At 45.7% G+C, this 23,848-nt stretch overlaps 1 protein-coding gene across 1 annotated transcript in view; it reads left to right on the top strand.

Moving 5' to 3' along the window:
• LOC120044776 (uncharacterized protein DDB_G0271670-like) overlaps positions 1–23,848 on the top strand; it is a gene marked incomplete at its 3' end in the record, with an annotated part of 148,198 nt that overhangs the window by 107,113 nt on the left and 17,237 nt on the right. The window contains exon 10 of the mRNA XM_038989451.1: positions 13,144–13,152. Coding sequence (XP_038845379.1) covers positions 13,144–13,152 — 9 coding nt within the window. The remainder of the gene's footprint in view (positions 1–13,143; positions 13,153–23,848) is intronic.

The following is a 23,848-nucleotide window of genomic DNA, read 5'->3' as shown; positions in this document are numbered from 1 at the left end:
AGGCTCTATGAATTGTCCATTAGCCCAGTTGGGTTAATGACCTGGCCAAACTGCTTCAAACTGCTTTCCAGCCAAATTGCCTACAACACACACACACGACACCATTAGTTTTGATGTCAGAACTCTGCAATCAGTGGTACCATCCCAAATGGTAGCCTATTTCCTATATAGTACACTACAACCGTATTGGCCCTGATCAAAAGTAGGGCACTATATAGAGAATAGTGTGCCGCTTGAACAAAGAGGGCTTCATAATTGTTCACTGGGCGGCGGTTCCTTTGTCTCAATCAAATGAGCGTGAAATTGCACTTCTCAGTTAGCCGTGTAAAGTAGCCTCACACAGTCAGCACAGAGTCGAGGTAAATGAAGGCCCTTCTGTCCTTACACACGCACGCACGCACGCACGCACGCACACACACACACACACACACCCAGGTGCCCCAGGAAGAAATGACTTAAAGGTAGACTCAGTGAGATGACTTAATTTTGTTAAAATAGATACTAAGAGACACATTGTAATATGTTTATTATATTACAGTCTGAGACTATATCTCTGACTATTCGACTGGAGTGGTACTGTACACGACTATTGTAATTGGCGATTTTAATATTATCTCAGTGAACATTGACAATTCAATATTTTTCTTTGACTAGTTCAGAGCAGGAAGGAAAACCTACTGTACTTCCTCCAGCCAAGGTCACACTGAAGAGTGAAGATTCCCCAGACTGTTGATCACAACTCCAGGTCCCGGGCTGAGGGCTGTGGTACCTTCCTATTCTGAGGAGTAAACGAAGTTTCATACAGTGCTTTGTTATTTCATGAATAGACAGCCGGCCTTATCGACAATAGACAAAAAACAAGGATCTGTGGCATCAGTCATGGTTTAGAGGTGGACAGCTGAAATGGACTGAGCTATGGTCCAGAGGAAGGCCAGTGGACAGGGCCTTTAGCTGGCCGATCTGGGGCTAAATGCTGGCTATTTTTTTTTTAGACGGTACAGGGCTAAGATGAATGGACACATTAGGAGTGTGGAGATGGTCCTGGCTGGCCTCCACCCTCTGCCCCAGCCACACCTCTCCCCCCCTATGTGTTTTGATGTATGGCTGTAGGGTCAGTCACTGTGAGACCAATGGACTGGGGTGGTTGGACAGAGGGGGGGGGGGGGGGGGGGGGGGGGGGGGTGCAGGGGACAGAGAGCGGAGCGGACGGACCGACCAGCTGAGATGGGGGGGAGGGGGCTGCTGTGCTGACCAAGGGGAGCGGTGCCCTGATTGCAGTCACTCCGGATCAATTTCGGCGTGCGTAGAGCTGACCAGTATCAATCACCCTGACTCACAGAGGGGAAAACTCATTCATTAGACGAGTTTTGGGGTGGGGGGCAGGTGATGTTGAGGAGAGAGAAAGAAAGAAAGAGCAGGGTGGAGGGAAATGAAAGTGAGTTCACAGCACCACAGTGGTTCAACACTGACCAAAAGACACATACATCTCCAGAGGGAGACAGTTTTAAATTGTAGTTGTTGTCAGTGTGTCACTTTGTGACTATGATTGACGGAAGTACAGTACAACAGCGTTAGTGGTGTTTTTTGTATTAATTCAGTGATTATTCTGAGTGCATGCCAACGATAGTGTCATTTCAGAACTTTTATTCATGAGACAGTCATAGACGTTGCCATTAACACACAAGAATATATTGTAGTGAATTGGAGGAGCTGCCCCAAAACCTTTTTACACCAAGTGGTCTGAACCTCTTGACAAGGTCATCATCCAGAATGGCACCCTATTCCATATACATTCGGAAAGCATTCAGACCCCTTGACTCTTTACACATTTTGCTACTTAACAGCCTTATTCTAAAATGGATTTAAAAAAAAAAATGTCTCATCAATCATCAATCCCCATAATGACAAAGCAAAAACATGTTTTTTTTTTTTAGAAATGTTGGCAAATGTATTAAAAATAAAAAAACAGAAAACCTTATTTACATAAGTATTCAGAACCTTTGTTATGAGACTTGAAATTCAGCTCAGGTGCATCCTGTTTCCATTGATCATCCTTGAGATGTTTCTTCAACTTGATTGGAGTCCACCTGTGGTAAAATCAATTGATTGGACATGATTTGGAAAGGCACACACCTCTCTAGATAAGGTCCCACAGTTGACCGATCATGTCTGAGCAAAACCAAGTCATGAGGTCAAAGGAATTGTCCGTAAAGCTCCGAGACAGGATTGTGACAAGGCACAGATCTTCGGAAGGGTACCAACACATTTATACAGCATTGATGGTTCCCAGAGAACACAGTGGCCTCCATCATTTTGAAATGGAAGAAGTTTGGAACCACCAAGACTCCCTGGTCAGGGAGGTGACCAAGAACCCGATGGTCACTCTGACAGAGCTCCAGAGTTCCTCTGTGGAGATGGGAGAACCTTCCAGAAGGACAACCTTCTCTGCAGCACTCCACCAATCAGGCCTTTATGGTTTGGTGGCCAGACGGAAGCCACTCCTCAGTAAAAGGCACATGACAGCCCGCTTTGAGTTTGTCGAAAGGCACCTAAATACTCTCAGACCATGAGAAACACGATTCTCTGGTCTGATGAAACCAAGATTGAACTCTTTGGCCTGAATGCAAAACGTCTGGAGGAAACCTGGCACCATCCCTACAGTGAAGCATGGTGGTGGCAGCATCATTCTGTGGGGATGTTTTTCATCGGCAGGAACTGAGTGACTAGTCAGGATTGAGGGAAAGATAAACGGAGCAAAGTACAGAGAGATCCTTAATGAAAAACTGCTCCAGAGCGGTCAGGACCTCAGACTGGGGCGAAGGTTCATCTTTCAACAGGACAACAACCTTAAGCACACAGCCAAGACAATGCAGGAGTGTTTTCAGGACAAGTCTCAATGTCCTTGAGTGGCCTAGCCAGAGCCCAGACTTGAACCCGATCTAACATCTCTGGAGAGACCTGAAAATAGCTGTGCAGCGACGCTCTCCATCCAACCTGACAGAGCTTGAGAGGAGAAGAATGGGAGAAGAATGGGAGAAACTCCCCAAATACAGGTGTGCCAAGCTTGTAGCGTCTTACCCAAGAAGACTTGAGGCTGTAATCACTGCCAAAGGTGCTTCAACAAAGTACTGAGTAAAATACTTATGTAAATTTGATATTTCAGTTTTTTTTAAATAATATATTTGCAAAAAAATCCCCCAAAAACTGTGTTTCCTTTGTCATTTTTGGGGTGTTGTGTGTAGATTGATGAGGGAAGACAACTATATAACCAATTTTAAAATAAGGCTGTAACATAACAACATGTAGAAAAAATCAAGGGTTCTTTCCGAATGCACTTTACACTGCACTACTAATTAATATGGAACCCTATTCCCTATATAGTGCACTACTTTAGACCAGGGCCCTATGGAACCCTGTTCCCTATATAGTGCACTACTTTAGACCAGAGCCCTATGGAACCCTATTCCCTATATAGTGCACTACTTTAGACCAGGGCCCTATGGAACCCTGTTCCCTATATAGTGCACTACTTTAGACCAGAGCCCTATGGAACCCTGTTCCCTATATAGTGCACTACTTTAGACCAGAGCCCTATAGAACCCTATTCCCTATATAGTGCACTACTTTAGACCAGAGCCCTATGGAACCCTGTTCCCTATATAGTGCACTACTTTAGACCAGAGCCCTATGGAACCCTGTTCCCTATATAGTGCACTACTTTAGACCAGAGCCCTATGGAACCCTATTCCCTATATAGTGCACTACGTTTGACTCTAGTAAGGGGACGCGTAGCCGAGAATATTTTAAGGTAACGGATAGTGCCTGTTGTCTTAGAAAAACACCAATGGGGCCCTATTGGGGGAATAGTGTGCCATGGGCTCTGGTCTAAAGTAGTGTACTATTAGGGAATAGGGTTCCATAGGGCTCTGGTCTAAAGTAGTGTACTATTAGGGAATAGGGTTCCATAGGGCTCTGGTCTAAAGTAGTGCACTATATAGGGAATAGGGTTCCATAGGGCCCTGGTCTAAAGTAGTGCACTACATAGGGAATAGGGTTCCCACTGGTTGAATCAACGTTGTGTTTCCACCTAATTTCAATGAAATCATGTTGAACCAACGTTGAACCAACGTTGAATAGACATCTGTGTCCAGTGGAGTGCCATTTGGGATGCTCATTAGTTTCCCCACACCTAAACAAAGTGCATCTAAAGCAATACATTTCATTTCCAATTGCCAACCTGGCCTCCCCCGGACCCATCCTCTCCTCCCTAGACCCATATTTACCTGCTTACTGTTAGACAGGCGTCACTATGTTAAGCAACAAGACAGAGACAGAGAAGGAGACAGAGGCGACATGGAGGCAGGCTTCCAATCAGGGCCTGGGTCTGAATGGTATTGAACGGACATTTTCATCCAGAGAAATGGAACCCAGCTCATCATTGAAAATAAATAAGGACTACATTACATTACAGTGAGACCAACTAGGCAAGAGACATAATGAGAAATTACATTGGCATTGACTCGTTTTTTCACTTCATTTCTGAAATGTAATCTCACTGTTTTATTATATGAGGATAGATAAGAGGGATGGAGGAGATGGTACACACACACACGCACACGCAGACACACACACGCACACACACACACACGCACACGCAGTAACACACACACACGCAGTAACACACACACACACACACACACACACACAGGGCCCCTATGTACAGTAAGTAGTAGTATCAGCTCTGAAGAGGAATCTGTCCTCACGGTAATCCCGGGATTACTCTTCAGGACAAGGAGAAGGAATGTAGGAAGGTGAGGATGGAATCTGTCATTTATTTGTAATATTTACTTCCTGTTTCACTTGGTGGAACATTAAAGTTCAGTAATGTTCATCAGTGTTTCCTAGTAGCAGTTCTATTTTGCAAAGTAGGATGAAAGATACGTGGTAATGTGTCGTATTAGTTACAGTAGATTAGTTGATTTGCTACTTGTTACAGTAGTTTCCAGTATACTGGAAACAGTATACTTGGGGTGGCAGGTAGCCTAGTGGTTAGAGCGTTGGGCCAGTAACCGAAAGGTTGCTGGATTGAATCCCCGAGCAGACAACATTCTGTCCCTGAACAAGGTAGTTAACCCACTGTTCCCCGGTAGGCTGTCATTGTAAATAAGAATTTGTTCTTTTTATTACTAGGCAAGATAACAACAATCTGTAAATCATTGAGAGAGGACATTAGTTCTGCATGTGAATCCGTGATAACAATGACAGAGAAATCAGACTATCTCGAGGTTGTGGACAGAATTGCAGAATCTCCACATGAGACCTGGACGGAGTCTGAGGACAAAGTGAGGGAAATGATCTCGGAGAAACTGAAGATAGACCCCAGGAAGATCTGAGTTGGAGCGCGTCCACAGGACTGGAAAACCCACCACCGGCCCAGGTGACAGGCCCAGGCCGATAGTCGTCAAGTTCCTGAGGTTCAAATCAAATCAAATCAAATTTGATTTGATTTGAACCTCAGGAACTTGATTCAAGGACAAGGTAGCGGTTCTGGAAAGAGCCAAGAACTTGAAAAGGAGCGTACATCTTCCTCAACGAGGATTATCCTGAAGCTGTGAGCCAGAAGAGAAAATAACTATCCCAGCCATGAAAGCTGCCAGAGCGCGTAGGGACATTGCTTACATCTGATATGACCGGCTCATTGTCCACCCTCCCTCCCAGGAGCCTGGAAGGAATGAGAGAACGGAGCCTATGGGTTCGTAGCTTCAACCCCGCAGCGCACGCACACACACACTTACACACACACACACACACACACACACACACACACACACACACACACACACACACACACACTTACACACACACACACACACACACACACACACACACACACACACACACACACACACACACACACTTACACACACACACTTACACACACTTACACACACACACACACACACACACACACACACACACACTTACACACACACACACACTTACACACACACACACACACACACACACACACACTTACACACACACACACACACACACACACACACACTTACACACACACACACACTTACACACACACACACACACTTACACACACACACACACTTACACACACACACACACACACACACTTACACACACACACACACACACACTTACACACACACACACACACCAACTGATTCATTGACTAAATGTATGTTTTCTCTCTTGCTTTGTTTGTTCTTTTCCATATTATGTCGATCTCTGAGAAGCTACCTAGGAAAGGGCTGAAAATAGCCTATATTAATATACACTCCATGGAAGTATGTGGACACCTGCTCGTCGATCATCTCATTCCAAAATCATGGGCATTAATATGGAGTTGGTTCCCCCTTTGCTGCTGTAACACCCTCCAGTCTTCTGGGAAGGCTTTCCACTAGATGTTGGAACATTGCTGTGGGGACTTGCTTCCATTCAGCCGCAAGAGTATTAGTGAGGTCGGGCACTGATGTTGGGCGATTAGGCCTGGCTCGCAGTCGGCGTTCCAATTCATCCCAAAGGTGTTCGATGGAGTTGAGGTCAGGGCTCTGTGCAGGCCAGTTAAGTTCTTCCACACCGATCTTGACAAACCATTTCTGTATGGACCTCGTTTGTGCACTGGGGCATTGTCACTCTGAAACAGGAAAGGGCCTTCCCCAAACTGTTGATACAAAGCTGGAAGCACAGAATAATCTAGAATGTCATTGAATGCTGTAGCATTAGGATTTCTCTTCACTGGAACTAAGAGGCCCGAACCATGAAAAATAGCCCCAGACCATTATTCCTCCTCCACCAAACTTTACAGTACGAACTATGCATTCGGGCAGGTAGCGTTCTCTTGGCATCTGCCAAACCCAGATTCTTCCGTCGGACTGCCAGATGGTGAAGCATAATTCATCACTCCAGAGAACACGTTTCCACCGCTCCAGAGTCCAGTGGCGTCAAGCTTTACACCACTCCAGCTGCTCGGCAATGGAAACCCATTTCATGAAGCTCCCAACGAACAGTTCTTGTGCTGATGTTGCTTCTAGAGACAGTTTTGAACTCGCTAGTGAGTGTTGCAAACGAGGACAGACGATTTTTACGTGCTACGCCCTTCAGCACTCGGCGGTCCCGTTCTGTGAGCTTGTATGGCCTACCACTTCGCGGCTGAGCCGTTGTTGCTCCGAGACACTTACAGTTACAACACTTACAGTTGACCGTGGAAGCTCTAGCAGGGCAGAAATTTGTTGAACTGACTTGTTGGAAAGGTGCGTTTTATGCCGGTGCCACGTTGACAGTCACTGAGCTCTTCAGTACGGGCTATTCTACTGCCAATGTTTGTGTATGGAGATTGCATGGCTGTGTGGCTATATTTTATACACCTGTGGCTGAACAACCTGAATCTACTAATTTGAATGGGTGTCCACAAACGTTTGACCATGTAGTATATGTAGCCTTAGAAATAAGGCTGATTATTTCAACAACTTGCTAACATCAGATAACATTCATATATTAGCCATTTCTGAGACTTGGTTAGATAATTCCTTTGATACAGCAGTAGCAATACAAGGATATAACATCTATAGAAGAGACAGGAATGCTTATGGGGGAGGTGTTGCTGTATATATTCAGAGCCATATTCCTGTAATGCTTAGAGAAAATCTTATGTCAAGTGTTATTGAAGTCACATCAGACCAGTGTCTGGTTGCTCCTCATACATCACATCAGACACTGGTCTGATGGCTTCTCAACCTCCGCCATATCGTATCTAATAGAACTCAGAAGGTTTTCTTTAATGGAAACCTCTCTAATGTCAAACAATTAGGGTGTGGTGTACCACAGGGCAATGATCTAGGCCCTCTACTTTTTTATATTTTTAACAATGCCATTCCACTGGCATTAAACAAAGTCTGTGTGTCCATGTAAGCTGATGATTCAACCATACATGTGTCAGCAACCACAGCTAATGAAGGCACTGAAACCTTTAACATATTAAATCAAATCTAATTTTATTGGTCATTTACACATATTTAGCAGATGTTATTGCGGGTGTATTGAAATGCTTGTGTTCCTAGCTCCAACAGTGCAGTAGTATCTAACAATTTACAACAATACACACAAATCTGTAAACATTATTAAAGTGATTAGTGTTCCATTATTAAAGAATGATGGAGGCCACTGTGTTTTTCGGGACCTTCAATGCTGCAGAAATGCTTTGCTACCCTTCCCCAGAGCTGTGTCTCGACACAATCCTGTTTAGGAGCTCTACGGACAACTCCTTCGACCTCATGGCTTGGTTTTTGCTCTGATATGCACTGTCAACTGTGGGACCTTATATAGACAGGTGTGTGCCTTTCCAAATCATGTCCAATCAATTGAATTTACCGCAGGTGGACGCCAGTGAAGTTGTAGAAACATCTCAAGGATGATCAATGGAAACATGATGCACCTGAGCTCAATATCGACTCTCATAGCAAAGGGTCTGAATAGTCATGTAAATAAGGTATTTCTGTTTTTTTATTTTATAAATCTGCAACAATTTCTAAAAATAAATTTTTGCTTTGTCATTATGGGGTATTGAATGTAGATTTGATGAGGGAAAAAACAATTTAATACATTTTAGAATAAGGCTGTAACGTAACAAAATGTGGAAAAAGGGAAGGGGTCTGAATACTTTTTCGAATCCACTGTATAGATTTAGCTGTTGTAAAGATGAGGAGAGGTCCGTCCCGTAATAAAGAGATGTTCTGCTTTTTTGACATCACACTCCACAAAGCAAGTCCTACAGGCTCTAGTTTTGTCTTATGCTTAGTATTGTCTAGTCGTGTGGTCAAGTGCTGCTAAGAAAGACCTAGTGAAGCTGCAGCTGGCCCAGAAGAGAGCGACACGTTTTGCTCTTCATTGTAACCAGAGGTCTGATATAAATACTATGGATGTCAGTCACTCTTGGCTAAGAGTTGAGGAAAGACTGACTGCATCACTTCATCTTCTTATAAGAAACATTTTGTTGAAAATTCCAAATTGTTTGCATAGTCCATTTTACGAACAGCTCGGACACACACACACTTACCCAACCAGACATGCCACCAGGGGTCTTTTCACAGACCCCAAACCCAGAACAAATGTAGGCTATGTGCCGTTTTTAAATGTACGTAGTTCTGTCCTTGAGCTGTTCTTGTCTATTAATGTTCTGTATTATGTTATGTTTCATGTTTTTGTTTGGACCCCAGGAAGAGTAGCTGCGGCCTTCGCAACAGCTAACAGGGATCCTAATAAAATACCTAATAACCGCCTTCTCCAGATGAACCCATTAGAATGTGGACCTCTTTTTCTCTGGGCTGAACCGAGGACTCAAGGTAAATGAGAGGTCAGACCAGATCACAGTGTGTGTGTGTGTGTGCGTGCGTGTGTATGTGCGTGTGCGTGTGTGCGTATGTGTGTGTGCGTGCATTGAAAACAGGAGTGGCAATAATTTTAACCACTATCTTAAAAAAAATCTAAAAAAAATCTGACTTGTTTATCAAAATCTATTTATCTGACCAATTGTATTACAGTTTATTATTTCAATCACTTTGGGAAATCTTTCAGATGCACGTGCTATTCTTTTAATACTAAGAACAAAAACTCTAAACTGAGAACACTTGTAATGCCCCCTGTCTTATGTTCAGAACCTTTGTGACAAGTTCTGACCTTAGTTCCTTTGTTATGTCTCTATTTTGGTTTGGTCAGGTCGTGAGTTGGGGTGGGCATTCTATGTTTTTGTTCTATGTTTTATATTTCTATGTGTTTGGCCGAGTGTGGTTCTCAATCAGAGGCAGCTGTCTATCGTTGTCTCTGATTGAGAACCATACTTAGGTAGCCTCATTCCCACCTGTGTTTGTGAGTAGTTGTTTCCTGTGTTGTGTGTCTGCACCAGCCAGAACTGTTTCGGTCGTTATTTTTGTTATTTCAGTGTTCATTTAATAAATATGGACACGTACCACGCTGCACCTTGGTCCTCTCCTTCCAACAGCCGTTACACTTTGATTGTGCTTTCATTGGGGTTTCACACATCTTTCACCCCGTAGTCATTCATGCAAAATAAACAGTGTGCTTCAATAGGACAAAGTGAACGAGTCACTCTATGTGCTACACTTTGGAATTATACTGAAGTGTAGAATAGCCCGTCTGTAAATAGCCCCTCTAAAATGTCTCTCTCTCTGTCTCTCTCTCTCTCTCTCTGTCTCTCTCTGTCTCTCTCTCTCTCTCTGTCTCTGTCTCTGTCTCTGTCTCTCTCTCTCTCTTCTTGAAATTAATCAAATTTACAGTGTATAAATGAAATTCAGATAATGAGTGTAATATATTGTTATGTAAAACCCGGGTATTTCAGCAGTGGATTCTACACTTCACTATAATTCCAAATTGTAGCACAAAGAGTGACTGATTTCACTTTGTCTTATTGAAGCACACTGGCTGACGGAGAATGAAAATGTAGTGTTTACAACCACATCCAAGGATGATTTGGTATTTTCCTTCCAACATAAATTGATGTCAAATTGAGACATTTATGAGGAATAAATATGGAATTTACAGTGTTCAGCGTTTATCAAACTATATACGTTAACTAGGCACTACATCATTTTGGTTCAGTAATCAGTTCTGCGCAGTTTGATTAAAGTGATAGTTAATTGTATCGTAAACAACTGACAAGAAAATCCTATCAAAAGTCAAATGAATATTGCATTTTTGATAAGCAAATAATTAGATTTGATATGTATCATAAATTGAAAGAGTGATTTAATGAGGTGAACTTTGTGAATTTGTTTATTGTACTCAGTCAATTGAAAATGTGCTTAGAGTTTTTTGTTGTTGTAACATGAGACGTTTTGTTGATGAAAGTTGTGAAAATATACCACATACTTACGAAACTTGCATCAAAAGTGATTGAAAGAAACTGTAGTATAATATAATAAAATAAAAAATAAAAAATGTTTTACATACAATATACTGTAGCTAAGTACTTTTATCATATATTTCATCCAGTCTTCTTAGCTCATCTTTATCAATGATAGCAATAATTTTGGACCAGACTGTACATTATATATGGATTGTTGTTAATTACGATGTAGATGGTGTTCCATAATTAATAGTAAGTCTCTTACGAGACGGGCTGGTTGATGTGTAGTGACCTATGACTACACATTAATGAAATACTTAATCTGGGATTTCAGCAATCAGTGTTGGCACACCCTGAAACTGATGGTTTTACTCTTGGCACCATCAATAACGTTAATGGCTACACGGTAAAATACATCACAGAGTGGGTTAGTCAGTCTATGATGCATTCTGTACCGGTCGTCACTGTGCTGTATGATAGAGGGCACACATACTTTATTACACACACGCACACACACGCGCACGTGCAATACCTTTCAATACCTCACCTTGTGAGGACAACGGCACACAGGCTTTAAATTTTTTTTTTTTTTTTTTTGAAATGAGATTGGAAAACATATTAGACCATACAAAATCTTTCCAGAACCCTGATATTCTTCGTCTGTTCTTATGGGCTGGCCTCTCAGTGCTGTTATCCTCTCAGGGTAGTGAAGATATTGAAAAGTATTGAAACAAGAGGTGCCAAAAATGGACTCCTCTCTTTTTCATATTATCTGTTTTTTCTTGCTAAACAACATTTCTTTACCTGAGCAATTATCTTAGTATAAAATAATACAATTTCCCCCCAAAATGTAGCATACAATATAGTTGAGTATTTCTATTATTTATGTTATATAGTATTTTTTTGCTAATCTTTATCAAGTTTGCCAATCATTTTGGACTGTAAATGTTAGTATCCTCTCTGGTCTACGTCAAGGATCCTCTCTGGTCTACGTCAAGGATCCTCTCTGGTCTACGTTAAGGATCCTCTCTGGTTTACGTCAAGGATCCTCTCTGGTCTACGTCAAGGATCCTCTTCTGGTCTACGTTAAGGATCCTCTCTGGTCTACGTTAAGGATCCTCTCTGGTCTACGTTAAGGATCCTCTCTGGTCTACGTTAAGGATCCTCTCTGGTCTACGTCAAGGATCCTCTCTGGTCTACGTTAAGGATCCTCTCTGGTCTACGTTAAGGATCCTCTCTGGTCTACGTTAAGGATCCTCTCTGGTCTACGTTAAGGATCCTCTTCTGGTGTACGTTAAGGATCCTCTCTGGTCTACGTTAAGGATCCTCTTTGGTCTACGTCAAGGATCCTCTCTGGTCTACGTCAAGGATCCTCTTCTGGTCTACGTTAAGGATCCTCTCTGGTTTACGTCAAGGATCCTCTTCTGGTCTACGTTAAGGATCCTCTCTGGTCTACGTTAAGGATCCTCTCTGGTCTACGTTAAGGATCCTCTCTGGTCTACGTTAAGGATCCTCTCTGGTCTACGTTAAGGATCCTCTCTGGTCTACGTTAAGGATCCTCTCTGGTTTACGTCAAGGATCCTCTCTGGTCTACGTTAAGGATCCTCTCTGGTCTACGTTAAGGATCCTCTCTGGTCTACGTTAAGGATCCTCTCTGGTCTACGTTAAGGATCCTCTCTGGTTTACGTCAAGGATCCTCTTCTGGTCTACGTTAAGGATCCTCTTCTGGTCTACGTTAAGGATCCTCTCTGGTCTACGTTAAGGATCCTCTCTGGTCTACGTCAAGGATCCTCTCTGGTCTACGTTAAGGATCCTCTCTGGTCTACGTTAAGGATCCTCTCTGGTCTACGTTAAGGATCCTCTCTGGTCTACGTTAAGGATCCTCTCTGGTCTACGTCAAGGATCCTCTCTGGTCTACGTTAAGGATCCTCTCTAGTCTACGTTAAGGATCCTCTCTGGTCTACGTTAAGGATCCTCTCTGGTCTACGTTAAGGATCCTCTCTGGTCTACGTCAAGGATCCTCTCTGGTCTACGTTAAGGATCCTCTCTGGTCTACGTTAAGGATCCTCTCTGGTCTACGTTAAGGATCCTCTTCTGGTCTACGTTAAGGATCCTCTCTTGAAAAACTGGAACTGGCTTCGAGGTCCAGAGTTGAGTTTGTAAGCTAATAAGGTTTCAGACACAGCCACTGTGATACAATTCACACGCTACACATACTGTGGACGAGAGCTGAACCAAGACCAGAGTGGATCCTAATGTAGACCAGAGTGGATCCTAATGTAGACCAGAGTGGATCCTAATGTAGACCAGAGTGGATCCTAATGTAGACCAGAGTGGATCCTAATGTAGACCAGAGTGGATCCTAATGTAGACCAAAGTGGATCCTAATGTAGACCAGAGTGGATCCTAATGTAGACCAGAGTGGATCCTAATGTAGACCAGAGTGGATCCTAATGTAGACCAGAGTGGATCCTAATGTAGACATTGTTCCCCTCTAATCAGGGACTGATTTAGACCCGGGACACCAGGTGGGTGATTCCCCTCTAATCAGGGACTGATTTAGACCCGGGACACCAGGTGGGTGATTCCCCTGTAGTCAGGGACTGATTTAGACCCGGGACACCAGGTGGGTGATTCCCCTGTAGTCAGGGACTGATTTAGACCCGGGACACCAGGTGGGTGATTCCCCTGTAGTCAGGGACTGATTTAGACCCGGGACACCAGGTGGGTGATTCCCCTGTAGTCAGGGACTGATTTAGACCCGGGACACCAGGTGGGTGATTCCCCTGTAGTCAGGGACTGATTTAGACCCGGGACACCAGGTGGGTGATTCCCCTGTAGTCAGGGACTGATTTAGACCCGGGACACCAGGTGGGTGATTCCCCTGTAGTCAGGGACTGATTTAGACCCGGGACACCAGGTGGGTGATTCCCCTGTAGTCAGGGACTGATTTAGACCCGGGACACCAGGTGGGTGATTCCCCTGTAGTCAGGGACTGATTTAGACCCGGGACACCAGGTGGGTGATTCCCCTGTAGTCAGGGACTGATTTAGACCCGGGACACCAGGTGGGTGATTCCCCTGTAGTCAGGGACTGATTTAGACCCGGGACACCAGGTGGTGGGTGCAATTAATGATGAGGTAGGACAGAAAACAAGCAGGCTCCGGGCCCTCCTAGGATAACAGATGAATACCGATGGCCTGCATAGTGTACTTACTCTGACCAGAGCTCTATGGGCCGTGGTTAAAATCAGAATACATCAGAGGAAACAGGGTGCCATGCCAGACTCACCCATCGGCTCTACAGAATCTCAGCCCTTTTGCTAACCACCAATAACTTTATGACTAATAAAACAACTGCAACTCTTTTTATAAAATTGAACATTTATTTAAACTAGGCAACTCAGTTAAGAACAAATTCTTATTTACAATGACGGCCTGGGAACAGTGGGTTTAACTGTCTTGTTCAGGGGCAGAAGGGCAGATTTTTACCTTGTCAGCTCGGGAGATTCGATCTAGCAACCTTTCGGTTACTGGCCCAACCCTCTAACCACTAGGCTACCTGCTGCCCCAACCCTCTAACCACTAGGCTACCTGCTGCCCCAACCCTCTAACCACTAGGCTACCTGCTGCCCCAACCCTCTAACCACTAGGCTACCTGCTGCCCCTTATAATGAATCTGTAACTGTCAGTTTAGACTTTGTCATGTAGGTATTCCTATGAGGTTGAGATACCCCCCGCGGTCCCAGAGTTTATTCATCCACTAAGCTACTGTTTGCATCATCTTCTTCGTCTTCCCCATTAGTACACAATGTCCCAATGGCTGATGTATTCTACAGTTCCTCTGTGTGCTTTTCATTTCTCTAGTCAACCTGTTATCTACATTCCTCCGAGGTTCCCCCTCACCTCTCTCTGATAAAGGCCTTGTCGGTGTTGTCTCAGAGTTAAGTACCTTCAGATAACATTAAAAAGACAGTGATTGTCTCAGCGCCAGACACACACACACACACACACACACACACACACACACACACACACACACACACACACACACACACACACACACACACACACACACACACACACACACACACACACACACACACACACACACACACACACACACCAGGGAAACACCAAGCTCCTTTATCTCACTGGTTAAACAGGTAACCCAGAAATGAGTAATACTCACACAGTCACAGGTGACAGGCTTATCTGGGTGGCAAGGGACCATGAGAGGTTTATCTGGGGGACAAGGGACCATGAGAGGTTTATCTGGGGGACAAGGGACCATGATTGGTTTATCTGGGGGACAAGGGACCATGAGAGGTTTATCTGGGGGACAAGGGACCATGAGAGGTTTATCTGGGGGACAAGGGACCATGAGAGGTTTATCTGGGGGACAAGGGACCATGAGAGGTTTATCTGGGGGACAAGGGACCATGAGAGGTTTATCTGGGGGACAAGGGACCATGAGAGGTTTATCTGGGGGACAAGGGACCATGATTGGTTTATCTGGGGGACAAGGGACCATGATTGGTTTATCTGGGTGGCAAGGGACCATGATTGGTTTATCTGGGTGGCAAGGGGCCATGAGAGGCTTATCTGGGTGGCAAGGGACCATCATAGGCTTATCTGGGTGACAATGGACCATGATTGGTTTATCTGGGTGGCAAGGGACCATGATTGGTTTATCTGGGTGGCAAGGGACCATGATTGGTTTATCTGGGTGGTAAGGGACCATGATTGGCTTATCTGGGTGACAATGGACCATGATTGGTTTATCTGGGTGACAATGGACCATGATTGGTTTATCTGGGGGACAAGGGACCATGATTGGCTTATCTGGGTGGCAAGGGACCATGATTGGCTTATCTGGGTGGCAAGGGACCATGATAGGCTTATCTGGGTGGCAAGGGACAATGATAGGCTTATCTAGGTGGCAAGGGACCATGATAGGCTTATCTGGGTGGGAAGGGGCCATGTTAGGCTTATCTGGGTGGCAAGGGACCATGATAGGCTTATCTGGGTGGCAAGGGAACACTTTGGGCTGCGTCTGTCCCAGTTCTCAAACTGCCCCTAACACCACTGATCAAACTGCCCCTAACACCACTGATCAAACTGCCCCGAACACCACTGATCAAACTGCCTCTAACACCACTGATCAAACTGCCCCGAACACCACTGATCAAACTGCCCCGAACACCACTGATCAAACTGCCCCTAACACCACTGATCAAACTGCCCCTAACACCACTGATCAAACTGCCTCTAAATGCATGACTAGATTAGACTTAGATAGCTTGATGTATTTGTTTGGCGAAGTGAAGTCAGTCGAGGACAATGTAAAGAAAACATTGATGAAGTCTATTTAGCTAAAAATGTAGGTGGTTTGAGACTACAGACAGGAGTTATAAAAACCCCCTGCAGATACGATCTGTGTCCCAAATGGCACCCCATTCTCTCGAACCCTGGGCAGACATAGAGCACTGTAGAGGGTATAGGGGGCCGATTGGGATGCAGACATACTAACTCTTTACCAGACGGTGTTATAAAATAAAACATTTCAGGTTAAAAGTGTTGTGTGTAGTTTGAAGGACATGGTAACATGGACAAGGATGTGTGTGTGTGTGTGTGTGTGTGTGTGTGTGTGTGTGTGTGTGTGTGTGTGTGTGTGTGTGTGTGTGTGTGTGTGTGTGTGTGTGTGTGTGTGTGTGTGTGTGTGTGTGTGTGTGTGTGTGTGTGTGTGTGTGTGTGTGTGTGTGAGCGTGCTTACCTTTGTGTGTGTGAGGGACTACCGCCTTTACCGCACCCAAAATCCCTGACATATCACCCCCTCTCCCTCCCCGCCCACCTCCCCCCCTCCCCCCCCTGATGATAAAATATTGATTTTTGTTGCGGAACATTTGACAAGTAGACACTGGCTGTCAACAGCAGACATTTTAATCCTGGCTAGGGGTAATTAGCAATTGAATGATACTGTATGTGAGCCCGTGTGGCCCAATACACAGGGTTGGACCAGAGATGAAGGTCTGAACTTCCTGTTAACCCCAGTACAGGAGGGCTGGAGGCCCAGGGAGGCTTCATTAACCCCGGTACAGGAGGGCTGGAGGCCCAGGGAGGCTTCATTAACCCCAGTACACGAGGGCTGGAGGCCCAGGGAGGCTTCATTAACCCTAGTACGGGAGGGCTGGAGGCCCAGGGAGGCTTCATTAACCCTAGTACGGGGGGGCTGGAGGCCCAGGGAGGCTTCATTAACCCCGGTACAGGAGGGCTGGAGGCCCAGGGAGGCTTCATTAACCCCAGTACAGGAGGGCTGGAGGCCCAGGGAGGCTTCATTAACCCTAGTACGGGAGGGCTGGAGGCCCGGGGAGGGTTTCAGTTATTAATGTCTGATCAGTGGAGGCTCCTCAGAGGACGAAGGGGAAGACCATCCTCCTCAGTGAATTTCATCAAAAATCTAAATTGTAAAACATATAAAAAGTTATCATTTTATTAAAAATATAATCACATGTCACCAAGCAGTTGATTAAAACACACTATTTTGCAAAGACATTCTACAGTAGCCTCAACAGCACTCTGTAGGGTGGCACCATGGTGTAGCCGGAGGACAGCTAGCTTCCGTCCTCCTCTGGGTACATTGACTTCAATACAAAACCTAGGAGGCTCATGGTTCTCATCCCTTCCATAGACTTACTCTTGCACCATGAACTGACATGTTGTCCACCCAATCAAAGGATCAGAGAATTAATCTAGTACTGAAAGCATAAGCTACAGCTAGCTAGCACTGCAGTGTATAACAAGTGTTGAGTAGTTGACTCAAAGAGAGAGAGAAAGACAATAGTTGAACAGTTTTGAACAAATTAAACAAGAGAGAAAAAGGTAGAGAGATTGTCATTTTTTTCAGTTTCACTTACTTAGCTAACAAATGCAGCTAGCTAGTTTAGCCTACTGAAACACCCGGCTCAAACAGAGGGTTGCTATGTTAGCTAGCTGGCTATGACTATCCAACACAACACCGGAACACTTCCAAGGTAAGCTTTTGGTTTTACTAATTTATTGCCACCGGGTCCGCCGGTGTAACTGCTTACTGACTAAACACTGTAACATTACTGTATGATTGTAGCGGGTTTACTAACACGTTAGTTCTATTAGCTATGTTGACTAAGACGTTACTTTAACTAATATTGTGACAACGACGTAGGCTGCGTGCAGCAGTGATGATATGGTTTGGCTTGGAAAGGTTTTTTCGCCTGGTCACATACAGCTGATGTGTTATGCATTGAAGTCCACAAGCGAAGGGACGAGGTGAGTGGAGGAGAACGCATAGAGGAGGAATACAACGTGGCTGCTATGAAAGTGACCTATTTTTACGCGTGATCAAGGGGTGTATTCATTCTGCCGATTCTGTTGAAAAACATTTCTTAAATGGAAGCAAACGGAACAAAACGGGGATAAACATAGCTGAATTTGTCCAATAGAAACTTTCGTTTGTAACTGTTGGACTAATGATTACATCCTAGATCAACTAGATGCAGGCGGTATTGTGTGTCACTGTCCGTTGCCTTAAATTTGTCTCTCGACCTGTGTTCGTAGGCTAGGATGTGGCAACCTCATGATGGTTATAGGGACTATTAGAGTACAATGTAGTCGCCTAAACCTATGGCTGTTACATCGAACTGGGTGAATGGAATATGAATGAGAGTCATCCGATATGCTGTTATAGAAATAAGGCCATGCTGATGAAAAATAAAATGGTCCTCCCTCATCATAAATGGCACTGACCACCACTGGATCACATAGTCTGCCCACGAGACTAACGTTTAGGACTGCTTTGCTCGCCACCTTTTCCTGGTTGAACGATGGAGATAGGAGACACTACATATTTTTATTAACTCAATTATAATCCATAATTAAGTAATAATAAGTGAAGACAATTCAGAGAAGCCGTGGACATGTTCATGTTTGGTTACGGTATTGTCACGCCCTGACCATAGAGAGCCTTTTATTCTCTATGTTGGTTAGGTCGGGTGTGACTAGGGTGGGTTATCTAGGTTATCTTCTTATGGCTGAAGGGGCAGTATTGAGTAGCTTGGATGAAAGGTGCACAGAGGTGCCCAGAGTAAACGGCCTGCTCCTATGTCATAGTTGCTAATATATGCATAGTATTATTAGTATTGGATAGAAAACACTCTGAAGTTTCTAAAACTGTTTGAATTATGTCTGTCAGTATAACAGAACTCATATGGCAGGCAAAAACCTGAGAAGTTCCACTTCCTGTTTGGATATTTTCTGGGGGTGCCAGATTTTCAACCAAGCTCTCATTGAAAATACAGAGAGATATGGATGGGTTTTCACTTCCTACGGCTTCCACTAGATGTCAACAGTCAATAGAACTTTGTCTGACGACTCTAATGTGAAGGGGGGCCGAAGGAGTCAGGAATGAGTAATCACTTCCATGAGGTGCCCACGCATTGAACTGGCGCGTTCATGTGAGAGGGAGCTCCGTTCCATCGGTCAATTGAAGTCGATGTAATTCGATGTAATTCTCCGGTTGGAACGTTATTCAAGATGTATGTTAACAACATTCTAAAGATTGATTCAGTACATCATTTGACATGTTTCTACTGACTGTAACGGAACTTTTGGACATTTCGTCACGTTATTGTGGACGCGCTTTGAGACTTTGGTTAGGGAGTTTGGTAAACAATTCGAAAGTAGCTAATTGGACATAAATAACGGACATTATCGAACAAATCAAGCATTTATTGTGGACCTGGGATTCCTAGGACTGCATTCTGATGAAGTTCATCAAAGGTAAGGAAACATTTATCATGTATTTTCTGGTTTATGTTGACTCCAACATGGCGGCTAATTTGGCTATTGTTCTGAGCTCCGTCTCAGATTATTGCATGGTTTATTTTTCCGTAAAGTTTTTTTGAAATCTGACACAGCGGTTGCATTAAGGAGAGGTATATCTATAATTCCATGTGTATAACTTGTATTATCATCTACATTTATGATGAGTATTTCTGTTGAAACGATGTGGCTATGCAAAATCACTTGATGTTTTTGCATTTACTGAATCTAACGCGCCAATGTAAACTCAGATTTTTTAAATATAAATATGAACTTTATCAAACAAAACATGCATGTATTGTGTAACATGAAGTCCTATGAGTGTCATCTGATGGAGATAATCAAAGGTTAGTGATTCATTTTACTCTGTTTCTGGTTTTTGTGAAAGCTATCTTTCGCTGTAAAAATGGCTGTGCTTATTGTGGTTTTGTGGTGACCTAACATAATCGTTTGTAGTGCTTTCGCTGAAAAGCATATTTGAAATCGGACACTTTGGTGGGATTAACAACAAGATTACCTTTAAAATGATATAAGACACATGAATGTCTGAGGAATTTTAATTATGAGATTTCTGTTGTTTGAATTTGGCGCCCTGCACTATCACTGGCTGTTCTCATATCGATCCCGGTAGCGGGATTGCAGCCATAAGAAGTTATTATATGTCTATGTTGGCCTGGTATGGTTCCCAATCAGAGGCAGCTGTTTATTGTTGTCTCTGATTGGGGATCATATTTAGGCAGCCTTTTAACACTGGGGTTTTGTTGGATCTTGTTTGTTTGTGTGTAGTTGCCTGTGAGCACTGCATTTGACATCACGTTTCGTTTTGTCTGTATTGTTTTGGTGAATTTCTTTAATTAAACATGTGGAACTCTACGCACGCTGCGCCTTGGTCTGTTAATTCCACAAACGACCGTGACAGAAGATCCCACCACTCACGGACCAAGCAGCGTGCACAGAAGGAGAGGGTATTCTGGGCCTGGGAGGATATCCAGGAGGTAAGGACATCCTGGACTTGGGAGGAGATAATGTCAGGAGACGAAAGCCTTCCATGGAAGCAGACACAAGCGGTGAAGGAAGGACAGCGACAACGCCGGGGTTCGCAGCCACGACGCAAGCCCAAGAAGCAGCCTCAATTTTTTGGGGGGGAGGCACACGTGGTGGTCGGCGAAGTTGAGGTGTGAGTCAGAGACCGTCGAGGAGTTATTAGACAAATTGGAGGAGAGTGAACAGAGGGGAGAGTTAGAGACCTTCGAGGAGTTGTTGGACAAATTGGAGGAGAGTGAAGCGAGAGAGCTGTTGGTTTGGCGTAGTATGCACGGCATTTGCCCTGAGGAGCGTGTTAGCCGTCCGATGCCACCTGTGCCAGCTCCCCATACTCGTCCTGAGGAGCGTGTCATTTGTCCGGTACCATGTGGGCCGGTTCTACGCACCAGGTCTCCAGTGCGCCTCCACAGCCCAGTACGTCCTGTGCTAGCTCCTCGCACTCTCCCTCAAGTGCGCCTTCCCAGTCAGGTACGTCCTGTGCCTGCTCCTCGCACTCTCCCTCAAGTGCGCCTTCCCAGTCAGGTACGTCCTGTGCCTGCTCCCCGCACTCTCCCTGAAGTGCGTGTCACCAGTCAGGTACGTCCTGTGCCTGCTCCTCGCACTCTACCTCAAGTGCGCCTTCCCAATCAGGTACGTCCTGTGCCTGCTCCTCGCACTCTCCCTCAAGTGCGCCTTCCCAATCAGGTACGTCCTGTGCCTGCTCCCCGCACTCGCCCTGAAGTGCGTGTCCCCAGTCCGGTGCCACCTATGCCGGCCCCACGCATCAGGCCTCCAGTGTGCCTCCCCAGTCCAGAGCTTCCGGCGACGAGTCCCTGTCCAGAGCTTCCGGCAATGAGTCCCAGTCCAGAGCTTCCTGAGACGGTTCACAGTCCGGAACCTCCTGAGACGGTCCACGGTCCGGAACCCCCTGAGACGGTCCACAGTCCAGAACCTCCAGCTCCATGGCAGGAGCCTTCCTCTGCGCCGATGTGCAGTCAAGGCACGGCGTCCAGTCCCGCGCCAAGGCTGGAGCCTCCAGCGAGGGTTCCTAGTCCAGAGCCTCCTGCGAGGGTTCCTAGCCCAGAGCCTCCTGCGAGGGTCCCCAGTCCAGAGCTTCAGGCGACGGTCCCCAGTCCAGAGCTTCAGGCGACGGTCCCCAGTCCAGAGCTTCCGGCGACGAGTCCCTGTCCAGAGCTTCCGGCGATGGTTCACAGTACAGAGCTTCCTGAGACGGTTCACAGTCCGGAACCTCCTGAGACGGTCCACGGTCCGGAACCCCCTGAGACGGCCCACAGTCCAGAACCTCCAGCTCCATGGCAGGAGCCTTCCTCTGCGCCGATGTGCAGTCAAGGCACGGCGTCCAGTCCCGCGCCAAGGCTGGAGCCTCCAGCGAGGGTTCCTAGTCCAGAGCCTCCTGCGAGGGTTCCTAGCCCAGAGCCTCCTGCGAGGGTTCCCAATCCAGAGCCTCCTGTGAGGGTTCCCAGTCCAGAGCCTCCTGCGAGAGTTCCTAGTCCAGAGCCTCCTGCAAGGATTCCCAGTCCTGAGCCTCCTGCGAGGGTTCCCAGTCCAGAGCCTCCTGCGAGGGTTCCCAGTCCAGAGCCTCCTGCGAGGGTTCCCAGTCCAGAGCCTCCAGCGAGGTTTCCTAGTCCAGAGCCTCCAGCGAGGGTTCCTAGTCCAGAGCCTCCAGCGAGAGTTCCTAGTCCAGAGCCTCCTGCGAGGGTTCCCAGTCCGGAGCCTCCTGCGAGGGTTCCTAGTCTAGAGCCTCCAGCGAGGGTTCCTAGTCCAGAGCCTCCAGCGAGGGTTCCCAGTCCAGAGTCTCCAATGATGATCCACGGTCCGGTTCCTCCGGCGACGATCCACGGTCCGGTTCCTCCGGCGACGATCCACAGTCCTGAGCTTCTGGGACAATCCACGGTCCGGAGTCTCCAGCGACTATCCACGGTCCGGTTCCTCCGGCAACCATCCACGGTCCGGAGCTTCCGGCGACGATCCACGGTCCGGAGCTTCCGGCGATGATCCACGGTCCGGTTCCTCCGGCGACGATCCACGGTCCGGAGCTTCCGGTGACGATCCCCGCACCAGAGCCGCCACCGAAGCATCCGCGGACGGAGTGGGTACTTCGCCCCGCACTGGAGCCGTCCCCGACGTTAGATGCCACCCGGACCCTCTCCTATTGAGTCAGGTTTTGCGGCCGGAGTCCGCACCTTTGGAGGGGGTACTGTAACGCCCTGACCATAGAGAGCCTTTTATTCTCTATGTTGGTTAGGTCGGGGTGTGACTAGGGTGGGTTATCTAGGTTATTATATGTCTATCTTGGCCTGGTATGGTTCCCAATCAGAGGCAGCTGTTTATCTTTGTCTCTGATTGGGGATCATATTTAGGCAGTCTTTTCCCACTGGGGTTTTGTGGGATCTTGTTTGTTTGTGTGCAGTTGCCTGTGAGCACTGCATTTGACTTCACGCTTCGTTTTGTCTGTATTGTTTTGGTGAGTTTCTTTAATTAAACATGTGGAACTCTACGCACGCTGCGCCTTGGTCTGTTAATTCTACAAACGACCGTGACAGGCATGGTCAGTATTTACATGTTCATGTTTGGTTACGGTATGGTCAGTATTTTTCTATTTATCTGTTTTCTCTTCATGGTATAGTGTTCAGATTTCAAAGACATTGAAGATATATATATATTAATATATACACTGCTCAAAAAAATAAAGGGAACACTTAAACAACACAATGTAACTCCAAGTCAATCACACTTCTGTGAAATCAAACTGTCCACTTAGGAAGCAACACTGATTGACAATAAATTTCACATGCTGTTGTGCGAATGGAATAGACAAAAGGTGGAAATTATAGGCAATTAGCAAGACACCCCCAATAAAGGAGTGATTCTGCAGGTGGTGACCACAGACCAATTCTCAGTTCCTATGCTTCCTGGCTGATGTTTTGGTCACTTTTGAATGCTGGCGGTGCTCTCACTCTAGTGGTAGCATGAGACGGAGTCTACAACCCACACAAGTGGCTCAGTTAGTGCAGTTCATCCAGGATGGCACATCAATGCGAGCTGTGGC

The sequence above is a fragment of the Salvelinus namaycush genome, chromosome 3 (genome assembly GCF_016432855.1).
Source record: "Salvelinus namaycush isolate Seneca chromosome 3, SaNama_1.0, whole genome shotgun sequence".
Classification (NCBI taxonomy): domain Eukaryota; kingdom Metazoa; phylum Chordata; class Actinopteri; order Salmoniformes; family Salmonidae; genus Salvelinus; species Salvelinus namaycush.
This window is presented reverse-complemented; position numbering and strand designations above follow the sequence as displayed.